The sequence below is a fragment of the Heptranchias perlo genome, unplaced genomic scaffold (assembly GCF_035084215.1).
Source record: "Heptranchias perlo isolate sHepPer1 unplaced genomic scaffold, sHepPer1.hap1 HAP1_SCAFFOLD_82, whole genome shotgun sequence".
Classification (NCBI taxonomy): Eukaryota; Metazoa; Chordata; class Chondrichthyes; order Hexanchiformes; family Hexanchidae; genus Heptranchias; species Heptranchias perlo.
This window is the reverse complement of record NW_027139855.1, coordinates 2,743,354-2,755,733: the sequence shown is the minus strand read 5'-3', so window position 1 is coordinate 2,755,733 and position 12,380 is coordinate 2,743,354. Positions and strand designations below refer to the sequence as shown.

The window sequence follows — 12,380 nt, the reverse complement described above, 5'->3', positions numbered from 1 at the left end:
TGAGAATTTTCCCCCTGATTCCATTGACTTCAATTTTACTAGGGCTCCTTGGTGTCACACTCGGTCAAATGCTGCCTTGATGTCAAGGGCAGTCACGCTCACCTCACCTCTGGAATTCAGCTCTTTTGTCCATGTTTGGACCAAGGCTGTGATGAGGTCTGGAGCCAAGTGGTCCTTTGGAACTGTTGCTCCGATTTTGCTAGATGTTCGAAAGATCGAACAAATAGGTTAGCAACCTTTCCTTTTAGGGTTCAAATGTAAGTTTGGGCTGAACAAACACACTGGCAACAGATTTCGCGTACAAAGATTATCTTAATAAATGTTTAACAAACACCGTTCGTAGTTTAAAGTACAATTCCAAAATATAAGACTCACAACTTATATTGATATTACCCGATTTGGTCCCGAGGTGATCGATCTCTGTCCAAACCCCAACGTAGGGTTTCTGTCCCAGGTCCCTGCTGTCGAGTGTTGCTCCTAGGTTCTCGCTGCTATCTGGGTTTTTCCTCCCGGTTTATACTATCCTATCATCTGTCCATCTCCTTGATTACCCATTTGTTCCCTTTTCCTGTGCCCTGATGATTAGTTTATCCTATTCTACAACCTGTCCCATCTCCTCGTTTAGTTTTCAACTTACTTCATCATTGACCCATTGTTTGTTAACTGGCGTCTGTAGTGACCTCACCCATGTCTGATGAGGTTACCTGTGAGCCCTCTGTTTCAGAACATTACTGAACCTCTGCATTATTTATTCACTATCCCTTACACATGGTGACTCCTTCATTTTATTTCAGTTTTACGCTACTTCTTCCATTTCCACAGAACCCAAACTGAGCATCGGTGAGCAGGTTATTGGTGAGTAAGTGCCGCTTGATAGCAACGTCGACGACACCTTCATTACTTTGCTGATGATTGAGAGTAGACTGATGGGGCGGTAATTGGCCGGATTGGATTTGTCCTGCTTTTTGTGGACAGGACATACCTGGACAATTTTCCACATTGTTGGGTAGATGCCAGTGTTGTAGCTGTACTGGAACAGTTTGGCTAGAGGCACAGCTAGTTCTGGAGCACAAATCTTCAGCACTACAGCCGTGATGTTGTCGGGGCCCACAGCCTTTGCTGTATCCAGTGCACTCAGCTGTTTCTTGATTCACGTAGAGTGAATCGAATTGGCTTCTGTGATGGTGGGGAAATCGGGAGGAAACCAAGATGGATCATCCACTCGGCACTTCTGGCTGAAGGTGTTGCAAACGCTTCGGGCCTTGTCTATTGCACTCACGTGCTGGACTCTGCCTGAGGATGGGGAAATTTACAGAGCCTCCTCCTCCCGTTAGTTATTCAATTGTTCACCACCATTCACGACTGGATGTGCATTCGTTGGTTGTGGAATCACTTCGCTCTGTCTATAGCATGTTGCTTCCGCTGTTTAGCATGCATGTAGTCCTGAGTTGTAGCTTCACCAGGTTAGCACCTCATTTTTCGGTACGCCTGGTGCTGCTCCTGGCATGCTCTTCTACACTCCTCATTGAACCGGGTGATCCCCTGGCTTGTTGGTAATGGTAGCTGTGGCCAGGTGGTTAATGCGATGGACGAGAAATCCATTGGGGTCTCCCAATGGATTTCAGTTCCAGTTCGAATCTTGCTGACTACGTTTCAGAACTTTCTTTTTTCCTTATCTGAGGAAGGATATGGAGGAATGCAACAAAGGTTTACCAGACTGATTCTGGGATGGCAGGACTGACGTATGAGAGAGATTGGGTCGACTCGGCCTTATTCTAAGAATGAGAGGTGATCTCATCGAAACATATAAAATTCTAACAGGACTAGACAGACTAGATGCAGGATGTTCCTGATGGCTGGGGAGTCCAGAACCAGGGGTCACAGTCTCAGGATACAGAGTATGCCATTTAGAACCGAGATGAGGAGAAATATCTTCACTCAGAGGGTGGTGAACCTGTGGAATTCTCTACCACAGAAGGCAGTGGAGGCCAAGTCATTAGATATATTCAAGAAGAAGAAGATAGATATATTTCTTAATGCTAAAGGGACCAAGGGATATGGGGAAAAGCAGGAACAGGGTACTGAGTTAGACGATCAGCCATGATCATTTTGAATGGCGGAGCAGGCCCGAAGGGCAGAATGGCCTACTCTTGCTCCTATTTTCTATGTCCTATGGTAGAGTGATGAACCTTTATAAAATATTGGTTTGGCCACAATTGCAGTATCGTGTTTAATTCTGGGCACTGTACTTTAGGAAGGATGTGAAGGCCCTTGAGAGGGTGCAGAAAAGATTTACTAGAATGGTTCCAGGAATGATGGACTTCAGTTATGTGGATAGACTGGAGAAGCTGGGATTGTTCTGCGAGCAGAGACGGTTACGAGAAGATTTGATGGAAGTATTCAAAATCATGATGGGTTTGGATAAAGTAAATAAAAAGAAACTGTTCCCATTAATGGAAGGGTCAAGAACCAGAGTACATAGATTTAAGGTGATTGGCAACAGAACCAAAGGCGATGTGAGGAAAATCTTTTTTACGCAGCGAGTTATGATCTGGAACGCGCTGCCTGAAATGACCACCTTCTGTGCTGTAATCATTCTATGATTCTAACTCCTGGAGGCTTTTGTGAAAGGGTTTCTGTGTATCTGCAGACTGTGCTGTGTTGGTTTATATCTCGTGCCCTAACATTGCTCCTTCCTCCCAGTTTCGATGCATTTTACGGCTACGACTCCTCGCAGCAGGAAGTCTATATGGAGTCTGTCAAACCCATCCTCCCTCATCTCCTGAGCGGGCAAAATGCCAGTGTCTTTGCTTATGGACCCACGAGTGCAGGTGAGAAACGGGTGGGCTGTAGGAACAGGGTCATCTGGAACCGTTGTCCTGTTTTGAAGCTCTTGTTTTGAAAGCCTGTTGACTGTTCTCTGTTTTTGATTTCCTCGTCTGTGAAAGGTAAGACTCACACGATGCTGGGCAGCTCTGAGCAGCCTGGGATTGTGCCACGAGCGCTGCTCGATATATTCCGGATGGTGCGGGAGCAGAGTGATCAGTTAACCGGCCCCTCCTGGACATTCACCATCAGCATGTCATACCTCGAAATCTACCAGGAGAAGGTGAGTGCAGTCAGAGCCAGATTCACAGACGAATCTCTTGTACTGGGCAAGTGTTGAGGGGGATGAACTCCAAGCAAAGGGCTGGGGCCCACAGTCGGGATGATTAGAGTGAAGAAGTTGTGATTTGCTAACACCAAGCATGGGGATTTTCAGGGGATGTAGATTGTGGAAAGAATGAAGGACTGAAAGAGGTGTGGTTCTGTGAGACAAGACGTGGTGCATTTTTCTCCCTGGTTCACGGCTTCTCCTCTCTTATGGTCTGTCTTAGATAATCTCTTGGGTTAAGCAGAGCTGGTGACTTCTGTAAGTGGCCCCTACGTCTTATGTTCAGGAGTGTGTCTGTCCTACCCAGCATTAGCCTGCACATGTTAGAGGTACTGGGAAAGAATGAGTTAGAGGACATTGTGCAATGAGTCTTGATTAGAACAGGGAGGGGTGGGTGAGTGTGTAGTCATTAACACAATGCTGCTGCTGCCTTTCCCATAACTCGGTGCTGAGTGTCCACAGTCCAGGGCAGTAACATTCACGCTTTCTGGCTCTCTCTGGCTCTGCAGGTGTTGGATCTGCTGGAATCGAGAGACCAGCACCTGCCAATCCGGGAGGACAAAGACAAGAACATCTTCATCCCCAACCTGACGCAGCAGCCCATCAACAACTTCGTGGAGTTCGAGCGTTACTTTGTCCCAGCCACGCAGAGACGCACCACTGCCAGCACCAAGCTGAACTGCCGGTCCAGCCGAGCCACGCCGTACTGCTGATCAGGGTACAGGATCAACTGCCCGCTCTCCTCGCCTCCATGCTGCCGGCTCCCCGCGGGGCTCTCGGTGCCGGCTGCCGCTCCCCGCGGGGCTCTCGGTGCCGGCTGCCGCTCCCCGCGGGGCTCTCGGTGCCGGCTGCCGCTCCCCGCGGGGCTCTCGGTGCCGGCTGCCGCTCCCGCGGGCTCTCGGTGCCGGCTGCCGCTCCCCGCGGGGCTCTCGGTGCCGGCTGCCGCTCCCCGCGGGGCTCTCGGTGCCGGCTGCCGCTCCCCGCGGGGCTCTCGGTGCGGCTGCCGCTCCCCGCGGGGCTCTCGGTGCCGGCTGCCGCTCCCCGCGGGGCTCTCGGTGCCGGCTGCCGCTCCCCGCGGGGCTCTCGGTGCCGGCTGCCGCTCCCCGCGGGGCTCTCGGTGCCGGCTGCCGCTCCCCGCGGGGCTCTCGGTGCCGGCTGCCGCTCCCCGCGGGGCTCTCGGTGCCGGCTGCCGCTCCCCGCCTGTCCGTGTAAAGTACATCTGATTTATCAGCCGGTGGCAGCGTGTCTCATTTACAAAGCATGATTCGCTCCAGCCGGCGTCTCACTATGGGAGTTTGGGCAAAGGAAGTTAGAGGAGAGGAGAGGGGACCCCGATTTATTTCCCTCTCCTGACACTCCTATCTTGCAGGTGGTGAAGTTGGAGCGCATGGCTCCATTCCGACAACTGACTGGGAAACTGTACCTGATCGACCTGGCGGGGTCTGAGGATAATCGGAGAACCGGGAACCAGGGTATGCGGTGAGTGTCCATCAGCATGTGGGTAGAGCAGGTGAGATCCAGGTACCTTGTCACTGTCTCCCACCCATCCCTCGACCACTTGCTGTACCTGATCGACCTGGCGGGGTCTGAGGATAATCGGAGAGCCGGGAACCAGGGTATGCGGTGAGTGTCCAAGGGTGAGTGTGTGTGGGTAGAGCAGGTGAGACGCAGGACTTCTGTCACTGTCTTCCCATGCCCCCTTACTGTACCTGATCGCCCTGGTGAGTAAAGGACGTGATCTTTGGTTGGGTGATCAGACTACAGCTCCGGCTATAAATCACCAGGCAAATGTTCTTGAACATTAAACGGCTAAAGGAGTCATAACCTCATGCATCAGCAACCCTGGGGCCGTCGGTTCAAATCTCACCACTGCAAAGCATGAAATCCCATTTATTAAATTTATGGCTGGCTCCGGAAACCCCCGGCGACCCTGGCCGCGACGGAGCCCCCCACCCCCCCCCCCCCCCCGGGCGCGACGGAGCCCCCCCCCCTCCCCCCCCCCCGGGCGCGACGGAGCCCCCCCCCCCCCCCCCCGGGCGCGACGGAGCCCCCCCCCCCCCCCCCCCCCCGGGCGCGACGGAGCGTCCCCCCCCCCCCCCGCGACGGAGCGTCTGAGATTCATTAAACAGCGTGGTTACTACAACTACCATACAGCAGCCATTTGGACCAGTGTGCTGGCTTGCAGAGCGGGACAAGTCCAGATTCCATCCCTGTCTGTGCTGAGTTGTTTGATCTCGCCTGGGGTGGGGAGGGAGAGATATGGGGGGCTGCAGTTTGTTTTAGGGAGGGGTAAAATCAACCCATGGTTCCTGCTCCTGTATACTATCCAGCGACACTTGCTTGAAAGATTGTTGGTGTTGGTTGAGGTCAGGATAAGGATTGGCAGTGTTGCCTATCACAGTTAAATACCCTGCTGATACTCAGCTCACGCAGGAAGAGTGGGTACTTGGTTGAGTTACCAGGGACAGCTGGCCTGTGGAATTCTTGTCCCTGTGTGAGTCGGTCAAGGTGAGGGGTGTTGATGCTGTTTACTTGCTATATTTCCCAGATTGAAGGAGAGCGGAGCGATTAACACCTCGCTCTTTGTGCTCAGCAAAGTGGTGGATGCCTTGAACCAGGGACTGTCTAGGATTCCCTACAGGGACAGCAAGCTGACACGACTCCTGCAGGTAACCCTCGGTTTAGCCGCTATACGTTGATCACTTGGGTGTCGTCAGTAACCTGCCGTTTGTTTACTTGTGTCAATCATCTAGATATTTGGGCAATGAGGGGTGGTTTATATGTGGAGGCTGCTCTTGTATCACAAGGGAAAGTGTTCTCTCATTTTCTCTCACATTCTGTTTCGTCGTCCAGCCTCCCACTCTAACTCAAACCTGTGGAACCCCTCCCCTCCCTCGGTCTTCCTGTCCTCCTACAATCTATAGGCATTTTCTTTAAACTCCCTTTTTGATATGCAATTAGTTACTTTTGAAGTGTGGTCACTGTTCTGTGGGCAAATGTTCACGCAGCAAGATCCCACAAATAGCCAGTGATGCATTCTTGGTGCTGTTGGTTGAGGTAGGGACTTTAGCCACAGCCCAGCGAGCACTCCCAATTCCAGCAGCACCATGAGATCCTCCACTTTCACTGGAACAGGTAGAAGAGACCTCAATTTGAGCATCTCCTCTGAAGGACTCCAGACAAAGCAGCATTTGCTTGGTGTTGGGCTAGAATGTGGGCTCAAACCCACAGCCATGGCTTTCAAAGGTGAGGGTTCTACATGTTGAACCAAGAACGGGTTTTAGGACCCACGCTTGGTATCGCCTAAACGGTACTTCCTGATGTCCCTTGTCTCCACTTTTCCAACCTTGGTGTCTTGTAGTATCTCAATTTCCTGCACAAAGCTCTTCACATTGAATGTTCTGTGTTTCTTTTGTCCAATGACAGGATTCTCTAGGAGGGACGGCCCACAGCGTAATGATCACTAACATTTCTCCGGAATACAAACATTACTTCAACACCCTTACCACCCTTAACTTTGCCTCCAAGTCAAAGTTGGTCATCAACCGACCGTTCACACAGGAGACCATTCAGCCCATAGGTGAGAGTTTGACCGTTCCAGCCGGGAGTTGGAGACACGGGTTCAAGATCGGGGGGAGGGAGTGAGCTAAAAGTGGAATAGACAACTCCCAGCCCTTGAAGAGCATCCTGTTCAGTACACCTACTCATCCAGGATTGGAGAGCAAGCACTCCATATCCTCCTGAGTTTAAACTGGAGCAGACCCTGCAGTTTCCAATCCCGATGCCTGGACAGGATGTGAGGCCCAAGGTTTAAAGTGGAAAGGGGGAAGATGACCTGAAATCTGACACATCGGGGATGTGGTGATTGCACCCAGGCTGTGATATTAAATTTGCTCCTGAATCCTTTCTGGTTTTAGGTCAGCGACCTCCAAAACGACGCCACGAAGAACCGCAATCGAGTTCACAGGAGCCGGCCAAGATGTTTAAATCGGATGGTTCAGAGAAGACTAGTGGGTGTGAGGAGCTGACACTCAGGTGAGGAGATGGGACACAGTGTTCAAGTGATGTCTGTGGCAACAGTGTATGTATAATGCATTGGATTCTGTCTCCACCACGGAAAACTAGAGGTCATCAATACAAAATAGACACTAACAAATCCAAAAGGGAATTTTTTTTTATTATGCGTTCATGGGATATGGACGTCGCTGGCGAGGCTGGCATTTATTGCCCATCCCTAATTGCCCTTGAGAAGGTGGTGGTGAGCCGCCTTCTTGAACCGCTGCAGTCCGTGTGGTGAAGGTTCTCCCACAGTGCTGTTAGGAAGGGAGTTCCAGGATTTTGACCCAGCGCTGATGAAGGAACGGCGATATATTTCCAAGTCGGAATGGTGTGTGACTTGGAGGGGAATGTGCAGGTGGTGGTGTTCCCATGTGCCTGCTGCTCTTGCCCTTCTAGGTGGTAGAGATCGCGGGTTTGGGAGGTGCTGTCGAAGAAGCCTTGGCGAGTTGCTGCAGTGCATCCTGTGGATGGTACACACTGCAGCCACTGTGCGTCGGTGGTTAAGGGAGTGAATGTTTAGGGTGGTGAATGGGGTGCCAATCAAACGGGCTGCTTTGTCCTGGATGGTGTCGAGCTTCTTGTGTTGGAGCTGCACTCATCCAGGCAAGTGGAGACTCCTGATTTGTGCCTTGTAGATGGTGGAAAGCCTTCGGGGAATCAGGAGGTGAGTTACTCGCTGCAGAATACCCAGCCTCTGGCCTTCTCTTGTAGCCACAGTATTTATATGGCTGGTCCAGTTAAGTTTCTGGTCAATGGTGACACCAAGGATGTTAATAGTGGGGGATTTGGCGATGGTAATGCCGTTGAATGTCAAGGGGAGGTGGTCATTGCCTGGCACTTGTCTGGGGCGAATGTTACTTGCCACTTATCAGCCCAAGCCTGAATGTTGTCCAGGTCTTGCTGCGTGCGGGCACGGAATGCTTCATTATCTGAGGGGTTGCGAATGGAACTGAACACTGCAATCATCAGCGAGCATCCACATTTCTGACCTTATGATGGAGGGAAAGTCATTGATGAAACAGCTGAAGATGGTTGGGCCGAGGACAATGTCCTGGGGCTGAGATGATTGGCCTCCAACAACCACTACCATCTTCCTTTGTGATAGGTATGACTCCAGCCACTGGAGAGTTTTTCCCCTGATTCCCATTGACTTCAATTTTACGAGGACTCCTTGGTGCCACACTTGGTCAAATGCTGCCTTGATGTCAAGGGCAGTCACTCTCGCCTCACCTCTGGAATTCAGCTCTTTTGTCCATGTTTGGACCAAGGCTGTAGTGAGGTCTGGAGCTGAGTGGTCCTGGCGGAACCCAAACTGAGCATCGGTGAGCAGGCTATTGGTGAGTAAGTGCCGCTTGATAGCACTGTCGACGACACCTTCCATCACTTTGCTGATGATTGAGAGTAGACTGATGGGGCGATAATTGGCCGGATTGGATTCGTCCTGCTTTTTGTGGACAGGACATACCTGGGCAATTTTCCACAATGTTGGGTAGATCCCAGTGTTGTAGCTGTACTGAAACAGTTTGGCTAGAGGCGCGGCTAGTTCTGGAGCCCAAGTCTTCAGCACTACAGCCGGGATGTTGTCGGGGCCCACAGCCTTTGCTGTATCCAGTGCACTCAGCCGTTTCTTGATATCACGTGGAGTGAATCGAATTGGCTGAAGACTGGATTCTGTGATGGTGGGGATATCGGGAGGAGGCCGAGATGGATCATCCACTCAGCACTTCTGGCTGAAGATGGTTGCAAACACTTCAGCCTTGTCTTTTGCACTTACGTGCTGGGCTCCGCCATCATTGAGCATGGGGATGTTTGCAGAGCCGCCTCCTCCCGTTAGTTGTTTAATTGTCCACCACCATTCACGACTGGATGTGGCAGGACTGCAGAACTTTGATCTGATCCGTTGGTTGTGGAATCGCTTAGCTCTGTGTATAGCATGTTGCTTCCACTGTTTAGCATGCAGTCCTGAGTTGTAGCTTCACCAGGTTGGCACTTCATTTTTAGGTATGCTGGTGCTGCTCCTGGCATGTTCTTCTACACTCCTCATTGAACCAGGGTTGATCCCCTGGCTTGTTGGTAATGGTAGTGAGGAATATGCCGGGACCTGAGGTTACAGATTGTGGTGGAATACAATTCTGCTGCTGGTGGCCCACAGTGCCTCATGGATGCCCAGTTTTGAGCTGCTCGATCTGTTCTGAATCTATCCCATTTAGCACGGTGATAGTGCCACACAACACGTTGGATGGCGTCCTCAGTGCGAAGACGGGACTTTGTCTCCACGAGGACTGTGCGGTGGTCACGCCTACCAATACTGTCATGGACAGATGCATCTGCGACACGTGGATTGGTGAGGACGAGATCAAGTAGGTTTTTCCCTCGTGTTGGTTCGCTCACCACCTGCCGCAGGCCCAGTCTGGCAGCTATGTCTTTCAGGACTCGGCCAGCTTGGTCAGTCGTGGTGCTACCGAGCCACTCTTGGTGATGGACATTGAAGTCCCCCACCCAGAGTACATTCTGTGCCCTTGCTACCCTCAGTGCTTCCTCCAAGTGGTGTTCAACATGGAGGAGGACTGATTCATCAGCTGAGGGAGGGCGGTAGGTGGTAATCAGCAGGAGGTTTCCTTTCCCATGTTTGACCTGATGCCATGAGATTTCATGGGGCCCAGAGGACTTCCAGGGCCACTCCCTCCTGTATATCACTGTACCGCCACCTCTGGTGGGTCTGTCCTGCTGGTGGGACAGGACATACCCAGGGATGGTGATGGAAGAGTCTGGGACATTGGCTGAAAGGTATGATTCTGTGAGTATGGCTATGTCAGGCTGCTGTTTGACTAGTCTATGGGACAGCTTTCCCAATTTTGGCACAAGTCCCCAGATGTTAGTGAGGAGGACTTTGCAGGGTCGACTGGGCTTGGTTTGCCTTTGACGTGTCCGGTGCCTAGTGGTCCAATGCCGGGTGGTCCGTCCGCTTTTATTCTTATGACTTTTTTTAGCGAGACTGTACGACTGAGTGGCTTGCTAGGCCATTTCAGAGGGCAATTCAGAATCAACCACATTGCTGTGGGTCTGGAGTCACACATAGGCCAGAACGGATATGGACGGCAGGTTTCCTTCCCTAAAGGACGTTAGTGAACCAGATTGGTTTTTACGACAATCCGGTAGTTTCATGGCCACCAATACTGATATTAGTTTTTTTTAATTCCAGATTTTATTTAATTGAATTTAAATTCCCCAGCTGCCGTGGCAGGATTTGAACTCATGACTCCGGATTATTAGTCCAGGCCTCTGGATTACTAGTCCAGTGATATAACCACAATGCTACCGTACCCGTATGTAATATTTCCAAGTTTGCTGACAACACAAAACTAGGTGGGATTGTGAGTTGTGTGGAGGATGCAAAGAGGCTTCAAAGCGATTTAGACAAGTTGAGTCAGTGGGCAAATACATGGCAGATGCAGTGTAATGTGGATAAATGTGAAGTTATCTACATTGGAAGGAAAAACAGAAAGGCAGATTATTATTTAAATGGTGATCGATTGGGAAATGTTGATGTACAAAGGGACCTGGGTGTCCTTGTACACCAATCACTGAAAGCAAACATGCAGGTGCAGCAAGCAGTTAGGAATGCAAATGGTACCTTGGCCTTCATTGCAAGAGGATTTGAGTACAGGAGCAAGGATGTCTTACTGCAGTTATACAGGGCCTTGGTGAGACCACACCTGGAGTATTGTGTGCAGTTTTGGCTCCTTATCTGAGAAAGGATATACTTGCCATAGAGGGAGTGCAGCAAAGGTTCACCAGACTGATTCCTGGGATGGCGGGACTGTTGTATGAGGAGAGACTGGGTCGACTCGGCCTGTATTCACTGGAGTCTGGAAGATAGAGAGGGAATCTCATTGAAACATAAAATTCTGACACAGCTAGACAGACTGGATGCAGGGAGGATGTTTCCCTTGGCTGGTGTGGGGGGGGGGGGGTCCAGAACGAGGGTCACAGTCTCAGGATATGAGGTAGGACATTTAAGACTGAGATGAGGAGAAATTTCTTCACTCAGAGGGTGGTGAACCTGTGGAATTCTCTACCACAGAGGCTGTGGAGGCAAAATCACTGAATATATTTAAGAAGGAGCTAGATTGATTTGTTGACACAAAAGGCATCAAAGGGTATGGGGAGAGAGCAGGAATATGGTATTGAGATAGAGGATCAGCCATAACATATTGATTGGCGGAACAGACCCGAAGGGCCGAATGACATATTCCTGCTCAGAGTTTCTATGTCACTCACAGAAAATGGCCCAGTATCTGAGGTAGGGACTGTCTGTCTCCACAATACATGTAGGTCGAATCACTCACAGAAAATGGCCCAGTGTCTGAAGTAGGGACTGTCTGTCTCCACAATACATGTAGGTCGAATCACTCACAGAAAATGGCCCAGTGTCTGAGGTAGGGACTGTCTGTCTCCACAATACATGTAGGTCGAATCACTCTCAGAAAATGGCCCAGTGTCTGAGGTAGGGACTGTCTGTCTCCACAATACATGTAGGTAGAATCACTCTCAGAAAATGGCCCAGTGTCCCAGTGGGGGTGTGGGGAAACCAAGCCATTCTATGTAAAGGCACCATCTTGTGTGTATTGTTTGTACATATTTGGGCAGCTCTTTGAGTTTCTGTTAGTCCTCTTTTTTTGTAAAGTATTTCTCGGGCTGTCTTCTGAAAATTGAGTGGTCTGTCTGAAACTTGGAGATGTTTTGGCTGGTCAGCTCGAGATTGCCACATAGATTAATATTCAGGGAACTTGATAGTACTGTAAATCTATACTGTGTTCAGTTATCTCTCTACTGATCTGTCAGGCACTTGGAAGCCGGTGTCACTGTCTAGTGAGGTATTTCTACAACTGCTTCCCAATGTTGGGAGAGCTCACCTGAAAGGCGTGACCTAACCAGTAACACATAAGGAGAGCATCCTGTTAGATTCCTGGGCTCACCACAGTCTGCCTGGATTTTGGACAGACAAAGGCACATTCGAGGTCCCCAGGAGCAAGCCTGATAACCGTAGAGAGGGTGCAGAGGAGATTTACCAGATGAAATACTTTGTTATGTGGAGAGACTGGGATTGCTCTCCTCAGACCAGGGGAGGTCAAGGGGAGATTAAATAGAGGTGTTCAAAATCATG

General features: G+C 50.5%; 1 protein-coding gene across 1 annotated transcript in view; it reads left to right on the top strand.

The window, feature by feature from the left end:
* Positions 1-1,867: 1,867 nt before the first annotated feature.
* The window catches only part of kif22 (kinesin family member 22), a 31,043-nt gene continuing 20,530 nt past the window's right edge, over positions 1,868-12,380 (top strand). Inside the window, 8 exon segments of the mRNA XM_067981599.1 lie at positions 1,868-2,831; positions 2,949-3,109; positions 3,664-3,847; positions 3,850-3,872; positions 4,524-4,633; positions 5,703-5,823; positions 6,581-6,734; positions 7,072-7,189. Of these exon segments, the coding sequence (XP_067837700.1) occupies positions 2,600-2,831; positions 2,949-3,109; positions 3,664-3,847; positions 3,850-3,872; positions 4,524-4,633; positions 5,703-5,823; positions 6,581-6,734; positions 7,072-7,189 (1,103 nt within the window). The 5' untranslated portion in view covers positions 1,868-2,599.